This window comes from Herpailurus yagouaroundi, unplaced genomic scaffold (assembly GCF_014898765.1).
Source record: "Herpailurus yagouaroundi ecotype Mexico unplaced genomic scaffold, PumYag 180, whole genome shotgun sequence".
NCBI lineage: Eukaryota > Metazoa > Chordata > Mammalia > Carnivora > Felidae > Herpailurus > Herpailurus yagouaroundi.
Window position 1 is genome coordinate 4,279,156 of NW_024412411.1, and position 24,534 is coordinate 4,303,689.

Sequence of the window (24,534 nt, forward strand, 5' to 3'; positions counted from 1 at the left end):
GTGTATCTGGCACTGCAGTGAACTCTCTGAGGTCAGAGATTATGTCTTTATGTATTCAGCACTTCATATGGTACTTAGAATGTATTAGATACATAGTAAATGTTTAATGGAGGAAAAAGATTTCTAAAAAAAAAAATCCCTAAAAGTTCTTGATTATATGTTATGATTCCTTCTGGTTGGTCATCTTTAAATATGCCACTCAGAGATGACTCTCATACTTTAAATAATACCTGACTAATGCAAAGTGTGGTGGGGCTTACTGTCCCTCCTTCTGGATGCTAAATTCTTTTCTTTCTCTCTCTCTTTCTCTTCCTTTCCTTCTCTTCTCTTGTCTTCTCTTTTTTTCTAGATCGAGAGAGAGTGAGGGGGAGAGGGATAGAGAGTATCTTAAGCAGGCTGCACGCCCAGTGCAGAACCTGAGGCAGGGCTCCATCTCATGACCCTGAGATTATGACCTGAGCTGAAATCAAGAGTGTATGCTTAAATGACTGAGCCACCCAGATGCCCCTGGATGTAAAATTCTTAATACTGCTAAAGATTGCAGTAGCGTTACTCATACTGAATTTGTCAGCAACAAAACTGGTTTCTTTCCTTTTTTTTTTTTTTTTTTTTTTTTTTGGGCATGAATTACTGTCAAGACATCTTCCTCATCACATGATTTACCACAAAATTTTTAAGCTTGAAGATAACTTATTTCCAATTTTGGTTTGGTTTTTATTTTTCTGAATAGCAGTGGACTTATTTTCCCTTGACTCCCTTCTGTTTTGCCATTTCTCTTGTGTTTTGCTTGTGTTTGGTTCTGTAAAACTTCAACAAAAGATTGGACTTTACTGAAGTTTACCTTTGCCTTAATTATAAAGAAAAGCTTTATTAACTTCAGCTTCCTTCAGACAACAAATTATTTGAAACTTTGGTATAAAATGGTGCTAATGGTATTAAAGATCTTTCTCATTGGTTCATTCTACAAAAATGTTTTAGGCCACTGAGTCTTACACTGAGACACATACCTAGAGACCATCCCTATCTTAAAGGAAATCTTCTAGTTTGGGGAGGCAGAGGCAGCGACAAATAATTATAACACAGGTAATTAATGCTACTACCATTGAGAGAAGTGCAGAATGTTATGAGGCCTACAGGAAGCTGATGTAATTCTCTCTGGGTTAAGCGGGAAAAGCTTCACAAAGGAGAGAGCGATGGATCAGCTTTGGAAATAATCACTGTATAGTGAGAAGGAGAAAAACCATTCTGGAAAGAGGAAGTGGCATATATAAAGTCATAGAGGGGACAGGGTATGGCATATCCAGGAATAGATGTCTTAAGTCTGGGGAGGGGAGAGGTATTGCAGGAATGGAAAAATGTGGCTGGAGTGGTAGATTGGGTACTGTTTATAAATCTTGTAGGCAGAAAGAAGCCAGGAGGATGATAGGGTAAGGTCTGTGTTTTATAGAAAACCAAGGAAGCAGTGTTGATGGTAGATGGAAAGACAAAGAGTCCAAGAGAGCAATTAGGCTACCATTTAATACACACAGAATCTGTACCAAATAGATATTGGAGGATTAAAAAAATTTTTTTTAATGTTTATTTATTTTTGAGAGAGAGAGAGAGACAGAGACAGAGTTGTGTGTGGGGGGAGAGGCAGAGAGAGAGGGAGACACAGAATCCTAGATAGGCTCCAGGCTCTGAGCTGTCAGCACAGAGCCTGATGTGGGGCTCAAACCCACAAACTGTGAGATCATGACCTGAGCCATAGTTGGATGCTTAACCAACTGAACCACTCAGACGCTCCTAGATATTGGAGGATTAGATGCGAAAAGCAACCCTATTATGGTAGGTAGTACTCCCATTTTACAGACGAAGAAACACAGGCTTTGGGAGCGTAAAGACTATTAATATTTATCCTGTGGGTGGTAGCTTTGAACGCATGTAGTATAGCTCCAAATCCAGCACTCTTTCTAATTTTGGTATCATTCCACCTTGTGGACTAGTGTGAATGATTCTTTGACTCAAACAGAGCAGAAATTAAATCCAAAGGATTTTGTGCTAGGATGATGGATATAGTGGGACAACCATATGGTGGTCTTGTTCTGCCTACATCTACAGGGCCTCCCTCTCTGCAGCATTCCTATACCTGTATTTGCATCTACGACATCTTTTATTGTGTGTCTCCTGTTGATTTGACTGTGCTGATCCAATGCAGGCGGCCTAACCATGTCTAATTGTTTGGGCCATTTCTGGACTAAACAAGGAAGCTTACTGCTTTCACTCTACTTTTGTTTAATATGTGCGTTTGCAAATTCTGTTGATCTCTGTTACTTTGTCTTTCTCCAATCCATGTGTCTTAGTCAATTTGGGCTGTTATAGCAGAATATCATGGACTAGGTGGCTTATAAACAACAGACATTATTTTCTCATGGTCCTGGAGGCTGGGAAGTCAAAGATCAAGATGCTAGTAGATTTGGTGTCTTGTGAGGGCCCACCTCCTAGTTCACGGACTCATTTTCTTGCTGCGTTTGTCCTCACTTGGTTGAAAGGCAGAGGTCTCTAGCATCTCTTTCATTCGGGCACTAATCCCATTCATGAGGGCAAAGCCCTCATGACCTAATCGCCTTTGCAAGGCCCCACCTCTAAATGCCATCACACTGGGGATTAGGTTTCAGCATATGAATTTGGGGGGGTGGGGGTGGGGGGAGAGGTGGTAATGCAAACATTTAGCACCAGGCATTGATAGCTAGAGCCAGCAGGCCAGACCCAGCCTGCTGCTCATTTTTGTAAATAAAGCTTTTCTTGGAACACAGCCATACTTATTGTCTATGGCTGCTTTCATGCTACAGTAGCAGAGTGGACAGAGACCTTATGGTCTGCAAAGCCTGAAATATTTACTCTCTGGCCACGAGTCTATAGTCTTGGGCTACTCATTATTCTTTCCAAATCACGGTACAAATCAGGTTAATTCTTTAAGCTAAGGGAGCAAGATGCAACTTGAAATTTGAGTATTTATTAATTTTTATTAGCAGTTAATTTAGTAAGTACTTTAAAGTTGACCCACTAATACATATATGAAAAAACACTTTGGTGCCATTTTTTTTCATTGGATTTCTCATATTTTCCTACAATTCCAAGAAATTTATATCCCTGATATATATCCCTATATCCTTATAGGGAAGTTTCTACATTCAATGAATATCAGTTATGTAGCCAACACTGTACCAGACACATTACATTAAATCACATTTAATCATTCATAATAGTTCATTTAAGGGAGTTATTGTTACCCTTTTGGGAATGGGGAAACTGAGGGCTAGAGATGTTGTGGTGTGCCCAGAGAGTATCTGAGTGGTATCCACAGCCTGGGATTTTGTACTTAAGAAGTTATCAGGTATACTCATATGTTTGGTAAAGTGCTATATTAAAAAAAAGTATTTAACTGAGTGACCAACCCAGGCAAGCACTGCTGATAGAATCACAGAAGTACCTCCTTCATACTGTATGTAGGGGGGATTCTGCCCAAATTTGGCATTGTTACCACATAAAAGTAAAGAACAACCTATTCCCCAAGCATGTGGGATAACAGGTTTTATAGTTTATTAATAGTCGTACCATATTAATAAGATTAAATATGTTAGTATCATCATTGCTTCCGACGGGGTGAAGTTTAGATTCCTTAGCCTAACTTCATAGAGAACCTTGTTGAAGGTTCTCCATAATCTAGCCCGAGCCTACCTTTCTGGCCCGTACAACCTTTCTGTTTTAGTTAAACACTGTTTTAGTTATTCACTGTCCAGCCTTTATACTTCATGCTTTGTTGTTCGCATGATGCTTTTTCTCCCATCTTTTTAATTAAATTTTACCGGTTAGACTCTGCTTCGTCCCATCCTTTTTTTTTTTTTTTAAATTTTTTTTTTAATGTTTTTATTTATTTTTGCAACAGAGAGAGACAGAGCATGAGCAGGGGAGGGGCAGAGAGAGAGGGAGACAGAATCGGAAGCAGGCTCCAGGTTCTGAGCTGTCAGCACAGAGCCTGATGCGGGGCTCGAACCCACAGACCGCGAGATCATGAGCTGAGCTGAAGTTGGACCCTTAACCGACTGAGCCACCCAGGCGCCCCATGCTTTGTCCCATCTTAAAGTCTTGCCTCTCCTTCCCAGCCCTGGTTCTCTTCCTCCTGTGGGTGGGCAGATGAGTATTGCAGTATTGGCTTGTAAGCTTCACTAAGCAATTGTTTATTTTGTGATATTGCATCTGTCATCATCTCTGTTGTTATTTAAATCTTTTTAAAAACTTTATGAATTTGTCTTCATTAATAAGCTATATTATAAATGCTTTGGGCAAAGGGTCTCATACTTTGTTTTTATTTTCAAGGGTTTTAAAAAAATGTTTATTTTGAGAGAGAGAGCATGCAAGCAGGGGAGAGACAGAGACAGAGACAGAGACAGAGAGAGAGAGAGAGAGAGAGAGAGAGAGAGAGAGAGTCCCAAGTAAGCTCCATGCTCAGTGTGGAGCCCGATATGGGGCTGGATCTTGTATCTGTGAGGTCATGACCTGAGCCGAAATCAAGAGTCGGATGCTCAACCAACTGAGCCACTAGACGCCCCTCAAGTTTTTATTTAAATTCCAGTTAGTTAACATATAGTGTAGTATTAATTTCAGGTGTCATGCCTTGTTTTGTGTTTTTTCTTCCCACAGCAACTCCCTTCTTCTTCACTGGTCATTCCTGCTTTAATTTCCTAATCTCTGGAAACTTTTTTCATTATTCTTACATACTTTTTACATGATAACATAATATTTTTGTTCCTTCTGTGACTTCTACATTTATATTGCTGTTTCTTTTTCCACTTGTTTATTGCTATTTCTATGCTTAGTGTTTGTTTGTTTGTTTTCTTTTTTTTATTAAAAAAAATTTTTTTTTTCAACGTTTATTTATTTTATTTTTGGGACAGAGAGAGAGACAGAGCATGAACAGGGGAGGGGCAGAGAGAGAGGGAGACACAGAATCGGAAACAGGCTCCAGGCTCTGAGCCATCAGCCCAGAGCCCGACGCGGGGCTCGAACTCCCGGACCGCGAGATCGTGACCTGGCTGAAGTCGGCCGCTTAACCGACTGCGCCACCCAGGCGCCCCTGTTTGTTTGTTTTCTTTAAGCAGGCTCTGTGCCCAGTGTGGGGCTTGAACTCATGACCCCTAGATCAAGAGTTGTTGCTCTACCAGTGGCGCCAGTCACATGCCCCTGCTTAATGTTTTTTGTTTTTTTTATGTTTGAAATTATAAGGCATTGAGTCTGGCAACTTGCATCTCTCGTTTAATCTAAATGGTTTTCTATCTTTCTATCTTATTATTTCCTTCTTATATCTCCCATTATTAAAAAGTCTTTATATAAAATTTTAATGGCAGAATAATCATGCATTATATAGACTGTCTGTAATTAGCCTAACCATTCTCTCAAAATTGGACTTTTAGGTTATTCTCAGTTTTTGTTTTGCAATTATGAATAGGTTGCAATGAAAATCTTTTTATGTAAAAGTTTTTATGTATTTTAGATTATTTTCTTAGATTCCTGGAGATGAATTATTAGGTCAAAAGTTGTAAGCATTTTATATGTTCTTGGTATGTGAGCTGTAACATTTTGATTTGATTAGTTCTTTGCCAAAGGATAGTTTTAAAATACAAGCAGTATAAGTTCATGTAGTGGTAATCTGTGGTGTTAATTACAATACTTAAGTAAACAGTCTTAAGGTTTGGTATTAACATTTTATTAGCTTTTAACTTTTTCTCTCTGCCCTTCTTTTCCCCAGGTAACCACTCTTTATATTGCTTGCTATAAATTGTTATTTGTCTTGGGCAAGTGGGGAAATGAACAGTTGCGTTAGTTTAAGACAGTACTTGGACAGTTAGTATTTGGCTGTCATCTGAACTCTTAGAGTTAGAAGGAGTAAACCAAAAAATAGTAGATAAAATAGAAAACACTTTAGTTTCATTTTAGAATGGATTTGTGGTTCACTCTGCATGTCTCCACCTTCCTAATTCTAAATGATATGCTTAATTTAACATTAAGATTTCTCCTTTCACTTACTCTACTTGATAGCGGTTGTTTGGTGGATAGTACCAGCAGATAACCTTGAAATTAATATGGATAATGCCCTCTTGTATCCTGTGGATCTCTGCACTTACATATGTTTTGTTATAGAAGATGTACTTGGATTCATTGTCTTCCTTTTGCTTTTGTGCACCTCTATCTCTTGCTGTTCTAGGCAGCTCTTTTTTTTTTTTTTTAAGATTTTGTTTTTAAGTAATCTCTAAATCCAATATGGACTCAAACTTACAACGCTGAGATCAAGAGTCACATGCTCTACTGACTGAGCCAGCCAGGTGCCCCTGTTCTATGCAGCTCTTAAATGTTTAGTTTTATAACTCTTTGACATTCTATAATTGTCTCACCCAACCAAGTATGTTTTTCCTCCCCTAGAAAGATTTTAAGTTTCTTTAGGACTTGGAACACAAATGTTTTTACCTTTACTGTATCCCTTTCTTGATCTTCTCGAAGGAATATTCTCTACTTTTGTATTCTTCCTCATTGCTCATTCGTTCTATAGTAATGGTCTGTTGTCTGATGATAAAAATTTGTCTTTTCCACTGCTTATGAAAAATGTAGATTTATGGGGCGCCTGGGTGGCGCAGTCGGTTAAGCGTCCGACTTCAGCCAGGTCACGATCTCGCGGTCCGTGAGTTCGAGCCCCGCGTCGGGCTCTGGGCTGATGGCTCAGAGCCTGGAGCCTGTTTTCGATTCTGTATCTCCCTCTCTCTCTGCCCCTCCCCCGTTCATGCTCTATCTCTCTCTGTCCCCAAAATAAATAAACATTGAAAAAAAAAAAAGAAAAATGTAGATTTTGATTCTGGCTATGATGGAGCAGATTGTAGTAGACCAAAACTCCTGTTGAGAATAACTAGAAAAGCCTGATTAAAAAAAAAATCTATATGGAGGCATTGATATGTTGCTAAAGCAGCCAGGACTTCAGACATTTATGGTCTCTTGACGAATGGAGAGTGTAACTTTAAGAGGTGGAAAGATAGCAAAGCTTTCTTCATGGGGCTGGGGATACAAAAATTGTAGTTCAAGGCTGACAGAGCAACAAGAACTTGAGAGGCCAAGATCCCAGAGAGAAGGGAAGTACATTTCCCCACTCCCTTTTCTCCCTCTACCTGCTTTTTTATCTTAAGGATTTGTTGATTCTTAAACTGTGGAGGGTAAAAAAAAGGGCTAAGAACCTTCACAGAAAGCTACTGAAAAGCAAAGGATTCTTGTAGCAGTTCTTTAGTGGAGAGAAAATTTGAAGACCTTCCAAGGGAAGTAGTCCTGGTAAACACCCAGACTCTCAGTTGGACCTCTGAAGGGCTACAAAGCAGGGTAAGCTTTACAAGCTTTACAAAGACTGCAGCCAGCCTTGAATCAGCTCCTGTCCTGATTGGATTGTGAGGTGATCTGCCCTCATTCTAAATGCTCATGGAGAATATGATGAATCCTCTGTAGGAATGTAATATCATCCAGAGCCTCTACAGTTTTTCATACACAATGAAAGACATTCTAATAAAAATTACTGGGTAAACCAAGAAACCAGACCAGGAATTAAAGCAGACAGTATAGTAATAGATTCATGGTATCCCAGTCATCTGATAATTTATTCAGTGTCTCTAATTGAAGGATATTTAGGTTGTTTTCAGTCTTTAGTATTGTGAGGATCCACAGTGAACATTATTTAAAAAAAAATTTTTTTTAAATGTTTATTTTTGAGACAGAGAGAGACAGAGCATGGGCAGGGGAGGGGCAGAGAGAGAGGGAGATAGAGAATCCGAAGCAGGCTCCAGGCTCCAAGCCATCAGCACAGAGCCCCACACGGGGCTTGAACTCGTCAACCTGAGATCATGACCTGAGCCAAAGTCAGACGTTCAACCGACTGAGCCACCCAGGCGCCCCCACAGTGAACATTCTTATACGTAACATCTTTGTACACATCTGTGAGATATCTTTAAGATAAAGGATACCTTTGCTAACTCGTCTTTATCAAACTCTTTGATTTTTGCCAATCTGATAAAAAGAAGTGTTTTGTTTTAAAAGTTCTTGGTATCTTAAAATATGAGTGACATTGAACACATTTTAATATGTTTATAAGTCATCTGACTTTATTTTTAAATGTTTATTTATTTTGAGAGAGAGAAAGAGAGTACATGCAAGCAGGGGAGGGGCATAGAGGGAGAGAGGATTCTAAGCAGGCTCCGTGCTTCTTCCTTCAGGGGGTCAACCTCACAAACCACAAGACTATGTCCTGAGCTGAAATCAAGAGTTGGGTGCCAACCTCTGACTTTATTTTTACTATAAGCCACCTGTTCATGTTGTTTACCTATTGTTTCATAGGGATTTTAGGCTTTTTAAAAAAAATTATTATTAAAGAAGTAATAAGGAATTGTGGATAAGAGCACAGATTCTGGAACCAGATTGCTTGGGTTCAAGTCATAGCTCTTTCACTGATAGCAGCATAGCCTTGGGCAAATTAAATGCTCTATAAAATTGGGATAATAGTATGTCCCCTTTGGGTCATTATAACGATTAGATGAGTTAATAAATACAAAGTGCTTAGAAATGAGCCTGGCATAATGTGTTACATAACTGCTGGCCATCATAATGGTGCCGCAGGTGGTGACAGAGATGGAAATTACCCAAAGAGAATTTTTTTTTTTTTTATTTGCCCAAGGGTAAATAGCTAGTAAGTCTGAGTATTCAAATTAGGATCTAGGTCTTGGGACCTGAGTCCAAAGTTCTTGTTCTTTCTGATGTACTGATAAGAATTTGAATGTACGGGGGTGAAAACTCAAGCATATCCAGGTACCAAGGAATGATTAACTTTGGATTTGGGAGTTGTTAGGGTTAACATCTTCCCAGTACGAGTGAGTTTCTTTTTCTAATTTTGTATTGAGTATGATTTGTCAGTGATGCTTCATTCCTGAGGTTTTGGTACAATTAGAAAAATGCCTGTCTTCTATTTTGTTTTGTTTGTTTGCCTTTATTAATAACCCAGTCACCCCACCCCCAGAGAAAATCCTTTTCAGGAAGGACCTTCAAGGAAGTATAGCTGCTCCTCCAGTTCACATTAGACTGAATGCAATACTCTGTTTAGGTCACCAGCCACAGGGATGTGTCATTCTTACGGCATCATATCCTTAGAGAGTTTCTCTTCCTGTTAAACGTAGTAGTAGTTGCAGGACAGGCATTAAGAAAGTATTACAACCATTGGATTCATTTACAAATACCAAGATATTCAGCACCTCAGTGACACCTGAAGTAGTTTCTAGCTTGTCTGTTCTGTGCAGTGAAGGAAAGGTGAGTGGTTGTTTCTATGCTACTGAAACACTTGAAAATCCCTATAGAAGCTGGTAGAGGAATTGGGTTTGGGACTAACTTCTCAGGACTAAGGAGGGTAGTGGTGTTTTTAGTCTCCCACGTTATCAATATCATTCACCAAAATATTAGATTTGTTACCAAGGATGAGCCTACAATGCCACATTATAATCACACAGTCTGTAGTTTGCTTTAGAGTTCACTCTTGTATGTTCTTTGGGTTTGGACAAATATATAATGACATATATCCATCATTATAATATTGTACAGAGTATTTTTTTATTAAATTTTTTTAATGTTTTATGTTTTATTTATTTTTGAGAGAGAGACAGAGTGGGAGCGGGGGAGGGGCAGAGAGAGAGGGAGACCCAGAATCTGAAGCAGGCTCCAGGCTCTGGACTGAGCATCACCACAGAGCGCCATGGTGGTGTTTGAACTCACAAACTGTGAGGTCATGACTTGAGCTAAAGTCAGACGCTTAACCAACTGAGCTACCCAGTATAGTGTGTATACAGGTGCCCCTGTATAGTGTGTTTTTACTGGGGTAAGAGTTCTCCGTGCTCTGCCACCTCATCCCTACCCCCCTCCATTCATGGCAAACCCTGGTCTTTTTTTTTTTTTTTTGTCTCCATAATTTTGTCTTTTCTAGAATGTCACGTGGTTGGAATCATTCAATATGTAGCTTTTTCAGAGTGGCTTCTTTCACTTAGTAATATGCATTTAAATTTCCTCCATGTCATTTCATGTCTTTAATAGCTCATTTCTTTTTAACACTAAATAATATTCCATTTTCTGGATGTACCACAGTTTATTTATCCATTTACTTACTGAAGGATATCTTGGTTGTCTCCAAGTTTTAGTGATTATGAATAAAGCAGATAAAAATATCTTTGTGCAGGTTTTTGTGTGGACATAAGTTTTTAACTCATTTGTGTAAATATCAAGGAGTACAATTGGTGGATCATATGGTAAGACTGTTTAGTTTTGTAAGAAACTGCCAGACTGTCTTCCAAAGTGGCTGTACCATTTTGCATTCTCACTAGCGGTGAATGAGTTCCTGTTGCTCCACATCCTCGCCATCATTTGGTTTTCTCCATGTTTTGGATTTTGGCTATTCTAATAGGTGTGTAGTGGTATCTTGTTTTAATTCATAACTCCTTAATGACCTATGATATGGAGTATCTTTTTATGTGCTTATTTGCCATGTGTATATCCTTGGTGAGGTGTCTGTTAAGGTCTTTTACCCATTAAAAAAAAATCAGATTGTTTTCTTTTGAATTTAATAGTTCTTTGTATATTTTTAAAAAACTTATAATTTTTTGAAGTAATCTCTGCATCTAGCATGGGGCTTGAACTCACAACCCCGAGATCAAGAGTTGCATGCTCTACTGACTGAGCCAGCCAGGCACCCCTAGTTCTTTGTATATTTTAGGTGATAGTCTTATGTTTATATCAGCTATGTCTGTTGCAAATATTTTGTCCAGTCTGTGGTTTATCTTCTCATTCTCTTGACATTGTCTTTTGCAGAGCAGACATTTTTAATTTTAATGATGTCTACGAATTATATTTTTGATAGTATATATGAAAAGGCATCACCATACCAGGGTCATCCGGGTTTTCTCCAGTTGCTCTGCTCTAGTGGTAGTATTGCAGGTGTTTCAGCCATAATTTCATCTTTTGGAGTGGAGGAATCTGACTTATGACCCTAGAAAGGCAGAGGGAAATAAAGAGAAAAAAGTCCCACATCAGCAGACAGCAGCTCTTGTATTATAAGGGATTGTTTTTTTCTTTATTAAAAGGTGGGGAACCTGAAAGGTTAATAATGATTGGTAAATGTCTTAGTATAATTAATAATGTTGATTTTATACATGTTTTCCAGTCAGCTTTAAGAGACATTGTAAAAGATTGTGATTTAAAAGGGGAAATTTTCATTTTTCTGGCCCTTTTCTGTTCCATTTCTCAATAGTTCAAGCAGATTGAAACACCACATTTCAAAAAGCTTCAAAGAAATTATTTAGATATTATAGCTACTCTTATGTAAGTTTAAAATCTAATAGCATTTTTACCATCATGTTAAACTTTAATAGAGTATTTCAGAATTTGGAGAAACCTATTGAGTAGTAAATTAAAATGAAATAAAAATATTGTTACTGAATCATTAACTTTACAAGTTATCTAGTGTGTTGCCACTCTTGTCTCTCAGGTAGAAATGAGATCTAAAGAGATTTTAATTTTAGTCCATGGTGTGTGTGTGTGTGTGTGTGTGTGTGTGTGTCTCAGGAAAGCCCAAGACCACCCAGTTATGATGATTCACCAGCAGTACTAATAGGACACTGCATATAGTTATGCTCATGGCTATGAATTATGATAGTGAAAGGATATAATTCAAAATCAGCAAAGGCACATAAGACAAAGTTCAGGGGAAACCAGATGAAAGCTTCCAGAGTCCACTTTCAGTTAAGTCACACTGGACATGCTTAATTTCCCTAGTAACAAGTTGTTACAACACATGTGAAATGTTGCCAACTAGGGAAGCTCATTAGAGTTTTTATTAGGGGCTGATGATGGGCACCCTCTGCCTAGCATGTGCCAAAATTACAGACTCCCAGCCTGAAAGAAGGTATTCACCATAACTGTATTGTTTCTATAAATAATTTAGGTGTAGTAAACCTGTACCTAATCAGTTGTGGGGGTGCAAACTCTACTGAAATCCAAGTTCCTAGGCCCCAGTCAGCCAAGGGCCAACCTTGTAAGTGGGCCTTTTGAGATAGGCAGTGAGGCCTGCTATGTTAATTCTTTTCTACATTGTGTGTGTGCGTGTGTGCGTGTGTGTGTGTGCGACATTTAGCATATAGTGTACTTTTATTAAATGTTAGCTGTTTTTATTTATTATAGGGATTCTTCATTGATTACTCCTACTTCTATTAATTGTGATCCTCTGCATTCCTAGGAGGTAGGTTGGCCAGTATTTTGATCTTTATTTGATAGATGAAGAGACCAAGGCAAAGAGAAGCCTTGGCATTTCTAAATACTTCCACTTGATTGACCGAGCAGGTATTAGAATCTAATATGGGTTTTTTTTTTGCAAGTCCATAGGATAAAGATGGGATTTTTTTTGCCTTGTTAACATTTCTAGAGGGTATTAGTAAAATGGGAATAGGATTAAATATTTAAATTAGTGTCATGTTGGACCAATTCACAGTTTTTTTTTGTGAATTTGGGGGCACAATGCCATTTAATGTAGCACAGTTCTGTTGGGGCAAAAAATGATCTTGACTATTTAGCATTTTGTATTGTTAAAGCATTAAACATCATTAATCTTTAAAAAAAATTTTTTTTAATGTTTATTGTTTTTGAGAGAGAGAGAGAGAGAGACAGAGCGTGAGTGGGGGAGGGGCAGAGAGGGAGACACAGAATCTGAAACAGGTTCCAGGCTCTGAGCTGTCAGCACAGAGTGCTACGTAATGCTCAAACTCACAAACCATGAGATCATGACCTGAGCCCAAGTCAGAGGCTTAACTGACTGAGCCACCACCCAGTTGCTCCTAAACATTATTAATCTTAATCTGATATTAAGCTAATCTATATTAGTACTGATTTTGGTGAATGTAAATTGGTACTTCACCTCTACCCTACCCATTACCTTTTACTCTCAAATAAGTCAAGGCCCAGATTTCAGTCAGTATGCTGAGTTCCACTTGGCCTTATATATAAACTTTGAGATTTCTATTAATAGGTGTCCGAAAGTTAATTTAACTTGCAATGTAATATACTTATCAAAGCAATTGAATAATTATATTTTTTTTCTTGTAAGTTGTAATTGCAAGTAAACCAGACCAAACCACAACTTCTTTCTCTCTCCAATACCAGAGACAATTTTGTAGTTAGTAGATTTTATTGCATTCCACTATACTGGCTGAAATAGTTTATAGTGTTTTCATTTTCATTACACTCATTTGATCCTCATAATGGCCGGTCATAATACTCTGATTTTACAGAAGAGGAAGTAGTTGAGATGAGTTCTCCAAAGCTCTGGAAACTTCTATTTGGGGATCAGGCTTTTAACTTTGTATCATTTACACTATGTGATGAAGATGGTAAGCTCTTTGGACATTTTGTTCCAAATGTTAGCAAGACCGTTGTCAAGAAAACAAATTCTCCAACAGTAAATAAAAATTGTCATCATTTCCACCAGGCCACCACTAAAATATTTTTGGTCCCTTGTGTTGGATAGTAAGTTTATAAACCTGAATAAGACTGTGTTCCTCATGTTGCTCCTCAAATAAAAATAAAGATTTGGAATTTTTAAAAGGAGACAGGAGAAGAATCTTATACTTTGTACCAGAAGAAAATATGATAGAATTTGCTATTATATTTTGGCCTGGGGAAGGTCTTTCCAATTGTACAAAAATACTGAAGCCATAAAAGAAGTTTGATTAATATAACTACATAAAAATAACCACTATAAGCAAAGTCAAGGCAAATGATAGACTAGGAAAAGTGTTGCTAGTTATGTGACATAAAGCTAATTTACCTTATAGAAAGAGAGCTTTTACAAATCAAGAAGAAAAAGTTAATATAAGGAGTAAAGAACATTTCATATCAAAGTAAATGCAAATTACTCAAACATGAAAAGTACTCAGTTTCACTCATAAAATATGTATATAAGATACAGAATTTCGCCTATTAGATTGGCAAAACTAAAATGTTTCAACACTTGTTGTGTTGGAAAAGGTATGAGGAAATGGCATTCTTATGCATTGCTGGTGGGACTTAAATCAGTATAGGCCAGCGGAAGGAAGGAAGACTTGGTATTGTCTGTCAGAATTACAAAAACACGTAGGTACATATTCTTTGACACAGTAACTGTAATTCCAACACTTTGATCTATGAATATACTTGTAAAATGATATGCATGCAAGATCATTCGTTATAGCATTGTTTGATAACCTTTGGAGATTTAACACCCCCCCCCCCCCCAACCTTGATATCTGTATTTTGGTCCTTCTCTTTATTCTAGGTATTACTTTGTCTTCTCTCTCTCTTTTTTCTTAACCTGTTTTACTAGAGCTTGGTTTATGGGTCATTTCATAGTTTCACCTAAAAGATGCAACCAGCCGGTTGTCTGTTTTAATCAGCAGAAATCTACTCTGGCAAATTTAAGCAGAAAAAGAATTTATTGAAAAAGAATATTGGGTAATCCAGAATAACCAGCCAAGTAGCCAGAAAACTTGGCTTGGAAAATAGCAGCTAGGATCCAAGAGCAAAGTCTGTATAATATGAATTCTTTGGAAGTTCTTTGTGACCTAGTGAATTTTTAATTGTTCCTTGTTTGCTTTAAGGAATATATATTCTATTCATTGAGTGCACACATATATAAAAATATATTAGGATAAAGTTTGTTAATTTTTTTGTTCAGTTTTTCTACATTTTTACTTCCTTTTGGACTGTCTGATGTGTTTTTAGTTGTGGTGTGTTAAAATTTCTTACCATTATTTTGGATTTATTAATTCCTCCTTATAATGTTATTAGTTTTTTTGCTGTGGTATATGTTCATACAAGTTCGTGATTATTATATCTTCTTTGTTGGGTTGCCTTTTTAATCATTATTTGATTTCCCTCTTTATTCCTATTAATAGTTTTCTGTTGGTTTTGCCATTTACTAGTTTTGTGGCCTTAGACAAGTCATTAACCTCTCATTTTCCTTCTTGTAAAATGGGTATAATACCTGCCTTACAAAGTTTCTGTGAAGATTCACTGAGAAAATATATATGAAGTATTTTACATGTGATAGGTTCTCCATAAATGGATTTAAAGTACTGTATTGCCTTAAGGGTTTTCTTTTACCTCTCTGCTTCTCCTTCTCTATTAAAGCATCAGATTTTAAATACTGTTTGCCTATAATTAGAAATGTGCCTAAGGGATATGATGAAAATAGTCATCAGGACTTTTTTTAAGTGAGTGAAGGTGGTGGAACGTTTGCCTCCTACACGCAAAGTCTAACAGTTCTCTAGTACTTGTAGGCCTTTAAGTTACTGTTCCCTGCTTCTGCATTAGATCCAGTGTTTCTATCTTCCATATTTCTTAGGTATGCTAGAGTCTTTCAGAATAGTTGAGACAACTGAAAAAGGATAAAAGTCAATTTTTTTGAGGAGCCTACTTGTCTACAACAAATATTTATCAACCTTAGTGGGATATAGAGTTCTTAGAAAGTCTTAAAATTAATACTGTATATTGACCACTACATATACATAGAGTTATATAGAAATGTCACATTTAAGGAGTGTAAATGTGGACTTTTCTGCTCCTTTTTGTTAGCATTTAGAACTTATTTATTTATTGATTTTGAGAGAGAAAGCGCGTGTGAGTGAGCGCACATGTTAGCGGGGGAGGGGCAGAGACCAGGGAGAAGGAGAATTTTTTTTTTTAATATAATTTATTGTCAAGTTGGCTAACATACAGTGTGTACAGTGTCCTCTTGGTTTTGGGGGTAGATTCCTGTGATTCATCGCTTATATACAACACCCAGTGCTCATCCCAACAAGTGCCCTTCTTGGTGCCAATCACCCATTTTCCAGAAGGAGAATCTTAAGCAGGCTCCATGCCCAGCATGGCGCCTGATGCAGGGCTTGATCTCACAACTCTGAGATCATGACCTGAGCCAAAATCAAGAGTCGGATGCTTAACCAAATGAGCAACCCAGGTGCCCCTAGAACTATCTTTTATTCCTATTCTTAATTCGGATTTTTATCATCTATTTATATTACCCGTGTGTACTGTATGTCTCCTGTGGTCCTGGATAGCTTGGACTTAAAAATATAGAGAGATGAGGGTAGAAAACAGAATTTCAGCTAAGAAAACAGTGTAGAAAGTTTAAAAATATATGGCATGGATCTATTGTAACTAAACAGTCAAGGGTTAAGAGATCCAATGCTGGAGAAAGATGAAGTTGTGATATGCCTTTGGAGGGCCTTGAATGACAGATTGAAGAGTTTTGACTTTCTTCTATAGGCCAATAAAAACCACAAAGGCTTTAAGGGTAAAAAAATCAGGTTATATACTGAAAATATTTACAGGTTGGATACAGGAAAATACTCTGCTGGCAATGGCAATGTTGAAAAAGAAATAGAAAGATACAGTGTTATGAATAAAACTTCAGCTCATTTAAAATGTTACTTAGTAACATTGAACTAAGAACTTTAAGTATAGTTTTTCCTTGAGGTCCTTTAACATGTTATTTTACCAGGTGCTTCCAGACCATTCTATATAAAATAACCTTTTTCTTTCATCCTACATTTATTTTCCTCCGTAACAGTACCACCAGTAGTATTATGTACACACTTGTTTGTTTACTGTCTGTAAGATCCTAAACTCCACAAGAGCAAGAGCTTTATGTGTTCAGTGCTTCTGAACCGGTGCTTAGAAATCTGCCTCATTTATACCCTTTAATAAATATTTGTTAACGAATGAATGACTATTCAAATTAAGATGACTACAATTTTTCATGTGGTTTATAATGTGAGGACAGCAGTAGGACACGGTTTGGGGTTCTTTCCTAGAAACTTCTGTTAAAAAGTGTTTCTTTTCCCTTTTCTCCAGAGTTTATATTCAGAGCACCAATCAAATTAAGCAAGCCTGGGGAACTTCGTGAGGAATATGAAAGCCTGAGAAAGGTATAGTATACACATTATCATATCACTCATATTCTTAAAGTAAATTGAAATAATGACATTAAAGAATGCTTAGTGGGTTTTTAATTTACAATGCAGAGCCTTTCTCTGTATTACCTTATACCGTAGCTATAATAGAAGTAGAGTAAACCTTAACTAAGAACCTCTTTTTAGCTATCCTTTCAAAGATGAAAATGTAGCTCACCAAGCCTATCTTACACCTGCAACAAGGGGGTATTCTTGGCATTTAAATGTTGGTTAAAAGCTAACATTTAAGCTTTAATAATAATAGCTTGTATTATTTTTCCTTATCTTGCAAAGTTCCTCTAATTATGTGTAATTGGTGTTATCTTTTGTTGCTTTTACTCTGTTATGTACTCCAGAAGAACTGTAACTTAGGCCATTCAGAGAGTAGTGAAATAATTTCCTAGGTGGAGAATGTTTACCACTGGGAAAGCTTTTAGCTATGTTCACATCATCTTATTTTAGATGTTCTTAAGCTAATTGTCTGGGAATCACTTAGAGAATTAAGATGTCAAAAAGGCTGGTAATAAGAAGAATGTTACAAGATTTGTATCATCCTTCCCCAGCCCTTTCCCTATACCACCATACCTTACACACCTCCGTAAATGATTCTACATGTGGATATTTAATGTTTTGTAAAGGTAAATTATCCACCTAATCTGAATCAGACATCATCATAAAACAGGTGAGACAGTAACATTATTGTGGCATTTTATATTGAATGGAAAAATCAGTATTTAAGGAGGTCACATGAAGGAGAAAATAGAGAACTCTGCTTAATTATTATACATTTTTTGACTTTCTCTTTTAAGTGAGAGTGTCAAATGTTGACTTGGGTCCTCATGCTCCCTTTTATTTTATTTTATTTTATTTTATTTTATTTTATTTATTTTTAAATCATGACCTAGTAACTTTTTTTTTTAAATTTTTGTAAGTGTTTTTTAAAATTTACCTTTAGAAAGAGAGAGACAGAGCGTGAACAGGGGAGGGGCAGAGAGAGAGGAAGACATAGAATATGAAGCAGGCTCCAGACTCTGAGCTGTCAGCACAGAGCCCATCACTGGGCTCGAACTCACAGACTACAAGATCATTACCTGAGCCAAACTCAGATGCTTGACCCACTGAGCCACCCAGGCACCCCCTCATGCTTTTTTTTTTTTTTAATTATTTATTTATTTATTTTTTAATGTTTATTTATTTTTGAGAGAGAGCGAGTGAGCGAGGGGTAGAGGGAGAGGGAGACAGAGGAGCTGAAGCCGGCTCTGTACTGACAGCAGAGAGCCTGATGCGGGGTTTGAACTCACAAACTGTGAGATCATGACCTGAGTTGAAGTCAGATGCTCAACTGATTGAGCCACCCAGGCGCCTCCCTCATGCTTCTTTTATATTAGTATTATGAGGGCACTTTGGTTTCTGCCTTTTTTTTTTTTTTTTTAATTTACATCCAAGTTAGGATATAGTGCAACAATGATTTCAGGAGTAGATTCCTTAATGTCCCTTACCCATTTAGCCCATCCTGCCTCCCACAACCCCTCCAGCAACCCTCTGTTGGTTGTCTGTATTTAAGAGTCTGTTGTGTTTTGTCCCCCTCCCTGTTTTTATATTAGTTTTGCTTTCCTTCCCTTATGTTCATCTGTTTTGTATCTTAAATTCCTCATATGAGTGAAGTCATATGATATTTGTCTTTCTCTGATTGACTAATTTCACGTAGCATAATACCCTCTAGTTGCATCCATGTGGTTAGTTGCAAATGGCAAGATTTCATTCTTTTTGATTTTCGAGTAATACTCCATTGTGTGTGTATATATATATATATATATATATATACACACATACACACACACACACACACCATATCACCTTTATCACTCATCCATCGATGGACATTTGGGCTCTTTCCATACTTTGGCTATTGTTGATAGCACTGCTGTAAACATTGGGGTGCATGTGCCCCTTCGAAACAGCCTGCCTGTATCCCTTGGATAACTACCTACTAGTGCAATTGCTGGGTCGTAGGATAGTTCTATTTTTAATTTTTTGAGGAACCTCCATACTGTTTTCCAGAGTGGCTGCACCAGCTTGCATTCCCACCAACAATGCAAAAGAGATCCTCTTTCTCTGCATCCTCGCCAACATCTGTTGTTGCCTGAGTTGTTAATGTTAGCCATTCTGACAGGTGTGAGGTGGTATCTCATTGTGGTTTTGATTTGTATTTCCCTGATGATGAGTGATGTTGAGCATTTTTTCATGTGTCGGTTGGCCATCTGGATGTCTTCTTTGGAGAAGTGTCTATGTCTTTTGCCCATTTCTTCACGGGATTATTTGTTTTTTGGGCATTCAGTTTGAGAAGTTCTTTATAGATTTTGGATACTAACCCTTTATCTGATATGTCATTTGCAAATAACTTCTCCCATTGCATTGGTTTCCTTTTAGTTTTGCTGATTGTTTCCTTCGCTGTGCAGAAGCTTTTTATTTTGATGAGGTTGCAATAGTTCATTTTTGCTTTTATTTCCCTTGCCTTCAGAGACGTGTTGAGTAAGAAGTTGCTGTGGCTGAAGTCAAAGAGGTTTTTGCCTGCTTTCTTGTCTAGGATTTTGATGGCTTCCTGTCTTACATTTAGGTCTTTCATCCATTTTGAGTTTATTTTTGTGTATGGTGTAAGCAAGTGGTCCAGGTTAATTCTTCTGCATGTCGTTGTCCAGTTTTACCAGCACCTCTTGCTGCAGAGACAGTCTTTATTCCACTGGATATTCTTTCCTTCTTTGTCAAAGATTAGTTGGCCATATGTTTGTGGGTCCATTTCTGGGTTCTCTATTCTGTTGCATTGATCTGAGTGTCTGTTTTTGTGCCAGTATCATACTGTCTTGCTGATTATAGCTTTGTAATACAGCTTGAAGTCCGGGATTGTGATGCCTCCAGCTTTGGTTTTCTTTTTCAAGATTGCTTTGGCTATTTGGGGTCTTTTCTGATTCCATACAAATTTTAGGATTGTTTGTTCTAGCTCTGTGAAGAATGCTGGTATTATTTTGATAGGGATTGCCACTTTGGTTTCTGTTTTTAAATCACTTACACAGTTTTTTTCTACTTAAGAAGAAATTATTTTTAGCGACCACATCAAAAGAACCACAGATTCTTTTTAAATAAATTCCAGAATCTGCAGATACTTAATTCTGATATACTTTTTTTTTACAAGGAATATGGAAAATTTAAACCTATCAGCTTGAAGATAAAAAGAAAACAAGGATTGGAGGTAGAAAAAGAAGGTTAAACAATGCATAGTAAGAGCTGAGGTTTTTAATAAGCTTTGGGAGAGAGAAGGAAACCTTGGGGAACTATGCTTTTATTCTTATTAGGAAGGACGGACAGAAAAGCGGTTTTAAAAGGGATTGATGGCAGAATGTTTTTAAGTGAAGCTAGGGCAGTCTCACCCTATATAAACTGGATTGGGCTTGAAAAACGCTCACCTATGTCTTTTGGGTTAAATAAATGACATATAAAGCTCCGTCCACCCATCTGCAAGTACCCAAGTTATCTGGCATCCATTGTACAACCTGGAAAATGCAAATTCAAGTCATAAAATCAAATGGCACGAGTATGGCATATCCGTACAGTAGACTAATATTCAGCAATAAAATGGAACGTGCTACCAGTTGGATGAACCTCAGAAAGATGCTAAGTGGGAAGAGCCAGATACAATGGATGCACATCATTGTATGATTCCATTTACAGAAAATGTCCAGGATAGGCAAATATATGGAGACAGAGAGTAGATTAATGGTTTGTTGGAGGAGGGGATGGGAATGGGGAGTAAGAATAATTGGGCCTGTGTGATTTAATTGCAGTGGTGAAGATTTTTACAACTGATTATGGTGTGTTCCACAAGTTGGTAAATTTACTGAAAGTCACTGAAATTATACACTTGAAGTGGATAAATTATGTAACATGTAAAATATGCCTTAATAAAGTTGTAAAGGAGAATTAAAAGGCACTAGACATCTGGATGGAGAACTTGATAGAGAAAAAGGTGTCTCTTAGAGTGCATATTTTATTTTCTAAAATAAAACTAAGTAAATATATAATTATTTGGATGTATATCTAGAGAAGGAAGATCCTTAAAAGTTTCCACTCAGCAAGGGATGGTAAGTGGAAATTCGTTCTACACAACTCATCATTACTATTTGATGCATAACATGCTACTGATATACTTTTTATTTAGTATATTTTATTTTGTTTAAGTGATAGTAAAAAATTTTATAAGGGCTATGAAAAGTTAATAAGAAATTTTATTCTTGGGGTGCCTGGGTGGTTCAGTCGGTGGAGCGTCTGACTTCAGCTCAGGTCATGATCTCATGGTCCATGAGTTCAAGCCCCGTGTTGGGCTCTGTGCTGATAGCTCAGAGTCTGGAGCCTGCTTGGGATTTTGTGTCTCCCTCTCTCTGCCCCTCCCCTACTCATGCTCTGTCTCTCTCTGTCTCAAAAATAAAAACATTAAAAAAATTTTTTTAAAGAAATTTTATTCTTCTAATTCTAGTTCTTTTAGAAGATACTTACTTAGTAATCATAGATTATCCTACCTATGGGGGGAGTATTATGCTTAAGGTTACTCTGAGTTTCTAAATTTTATGATTCTGTAAGTGGATTTATATTTCCAAATATGTTTAAAACTTTCTTCCTGCCATGTATCATATATAATTTTGGGGTTTTTTTTGAAAAGAAAAATAATGTAGAAATATGCAGAGCAAAATGTGAAAATTCCTCTTTTCCTTATTTTTCATTATCCTCCCCATAGTTAACTTTGATAACTAGTAACAACTAGTAACATCAGTTTAAGTCCTTTATATACTTTCACACACACACACACACACACACACACACACACACACACACTTTAGTCTTTTTCAGTATAAATGAGCTCATGTTATATATTTACTTATCAGATATTTTTTGTGTCCCTACTGTGTGCCAAGCACTGGAGATATGGTGCTGCAGACACCTGAGGTCCTTGCCCAGGGAGATTCCATTCTAGTGCCAAAGACAGTAAATTAGCAAACAAATACTTAATATATATTACTAAAGTAGGATCAGAAGAGTTACTGGGAGGTAGAGAGGAAACTTGAGGAGACACAAAAAAACTTTTAGATAATCAGGAAGGTCTGTCAGAGAGGCAACATTGGAGTTGCTACGTGGGTTAAGTGAGGTAGCAAGCCAAGTAAAAGTATGAGGAAAGAGTATTCTAGGCAGAGGAGCAGCAAATGCAAAGTCCCTGAAATAGAAACAAGTTTGGCTTGTTCAAGGAACAGTGTGGCGGGAGTTGAGTGTGCAAGTGGTGGGTGAAAGGGTGGTATAGGGATTTGGTAGGAGATGAATTGGAAGAAATAGAAGGGCTAGATCAAAGAAGGCCTAGTTGACCTGGTAAAGAACCTAAATTTACTTTAAGTGTGATGTGAAGCCAGTAATGTGATCTGATTTATACTTTTAAAAGGTCTCTGGTTGCTGTGTAGGGAATAAACTATAATGGGCCTAGAAGTTAGGAATTGTATTTACTGTAAATAGTAGAGACCCAAAAATAATGACCAAACAAATGAGGAGTTTTATTTTTCTCTAGTAACTGAAACCAGATGTATGCAGCCTAGGGCTGATATAGCAGCTATGTGACATCAGGAAGTCAGGTTCCTTTTGTCTTTCTGTTTAGACATCTTCAAGTGTGCTTGTCTCCTTGTGTGAGATGGCTGATCCTTCTCTAGAATCACATGTAGACAGAAGTCAGAGGCAGAAAGGCACATATCAGCTGATTTTTTTTTTTTAAGGGTTTTCTCCAAAGCTCATTCAGTGACTTCACTTGTGCTTTATGGTCCAGTGTCATAGACACTCTCTAGCTGTCAGGGAGGCTAGGAAGTACAGTGGTTTAGCTGGGTGCATTAACCTCCCAAGTAAAATATGGGTTCTCTTGGTAAGGAAAGAAAGAATGGATATTGGGTCGGTAGCTAGCAGTCTGTGACTTATGGGACAAGAATGAAAATAAGACCAATTAAGGCACTTTTGGGTTTAAGCAGCCTTGGGGTTTTGCTGGAAGTATAAAAGAAGGAGAGATGCAATGAACTGGCAAGTGTATACAAGGAAGTTGTTACAGTTTTGGACCATGGTTTTTGAAGTTATTTAAAGGAGGGAATTGAGAAGGTGACGGACATTATGGACAGTGAAAGAACGGTAGGGTCAGTGGGCTAGAAGTTTTGATGGTGGTAGAGAACTGTAAAAGTAGGGTCACTAGCAAGTGACTGCAAGTCATGTTAGAAAGCTAGGAAGTGTTGGTCTAAATGTGAGAAGCTTAAAAGTGAGACTGGGTGGTGGGTTAGTTATTGGACAGGATGAGATTTAGAATATGATCAGGGAGTAGATAACTGAAGTAGGATGGAAAAAAAAGACTTATTTAGGAGGAGGTACAGGAACTGAGAGAGTATACTGATGTTGAAATCTTCAGGAATCATCATTGAAGTAGTTGGAGAGAAACGTAGGTGCTGAGTTTCTCTGTGAATAAGGGGAATTGCCAGAGAGATAGGTAGATGACTACCACAAAGAGGGGTTATAGTAAACACTTCAAAGAAGCTAGGATTTTTGAGGAATAATTGATCTATTCTGTAACTTTCTCTTTCTTTCACTAACAGTATGTGTTTGTTTTTTTTTTGTGGGAGGTAAGGCTTTCATATAGATACTTTTTCATCCTGAAAGATATTTCATAATATGGATGAGGCATAATTCACTTAACTATTCCATTATCATTAGTCATTTAAATTCTTCCCAATTTCTCCCAGTTTTAAAGAGATGCTGCACTGAATACACATGAACATGTGCAAGCAAACACTTCCTTTAGGTTAGATTCCTGGAAATGAAAGTTCAGGGTCAAATGGTATGAACACTTTGTATTTTGGTGGATATTAGCAAATTGCCTTTTAGGAAGACTTTTTCAACTTACTCTTTCACCAACAGTAAAAGGGAGGCCCCTTTTCTTTAAATCCTTGCCAAGTTTTTATTACTTTTAATGCTTTGCTAATCTGTTAGATAAAAATATCTCATTGTTTTACTTTGCGTTTACCTGATTACTAGCTAGAAAAAATGTACAGAAAACATATAAATGACCAGTGAGCCTAAGATGCTTCCTCTAGCTAGTAATTTATATGTTTTCTGTACATTGTTCACAACCTTTGAATGTGAAAACCAGTTCCATCTTTTAGCATTTGTAAACTTGACTACTAAAGGATGCTTTTTTCCCCCTGTGCCTTTGTAGATGTATTCTATTGAAAAAGTTTCTGACTTCTTTTTCTCCCTGACATTTTATGGGGTTTTTAACTGGAAGGAGAAAATTAGCATGTGCTCAGTCTCCTATCTTGTTACATTGCCCGAGGAAATAATTTTGTTGTATTCATTCTAGGAAAAAAAAAAAAAAAATGAGCGTCGGTGT

At 37.3% G+C, this 24,534-nt stretch overlaps 1 protein-coding gene across 1 annotated transcript in view; it reads left to right on the plus strand.

Moving 5' to 3' along the window:
• RNF169 (ring finger protein 169) overlaps positions 1 to 24,534 on the plus strand; it is a 109,698-nt gene that overhangs the window by 17,223 nt on the left and 67,941 nt on the right. The window contains exon 2 of the mRNA XM_040489100.1: positions 16,984 to 17,057. Coding sequence (XP_040345034.1) covers positions 16,984 to 17,057 — 74 coding nt within the window. The remainder of the gene's footprint in view (positions 1 to 16,983; positions 17,058 to 24,534) is intronic.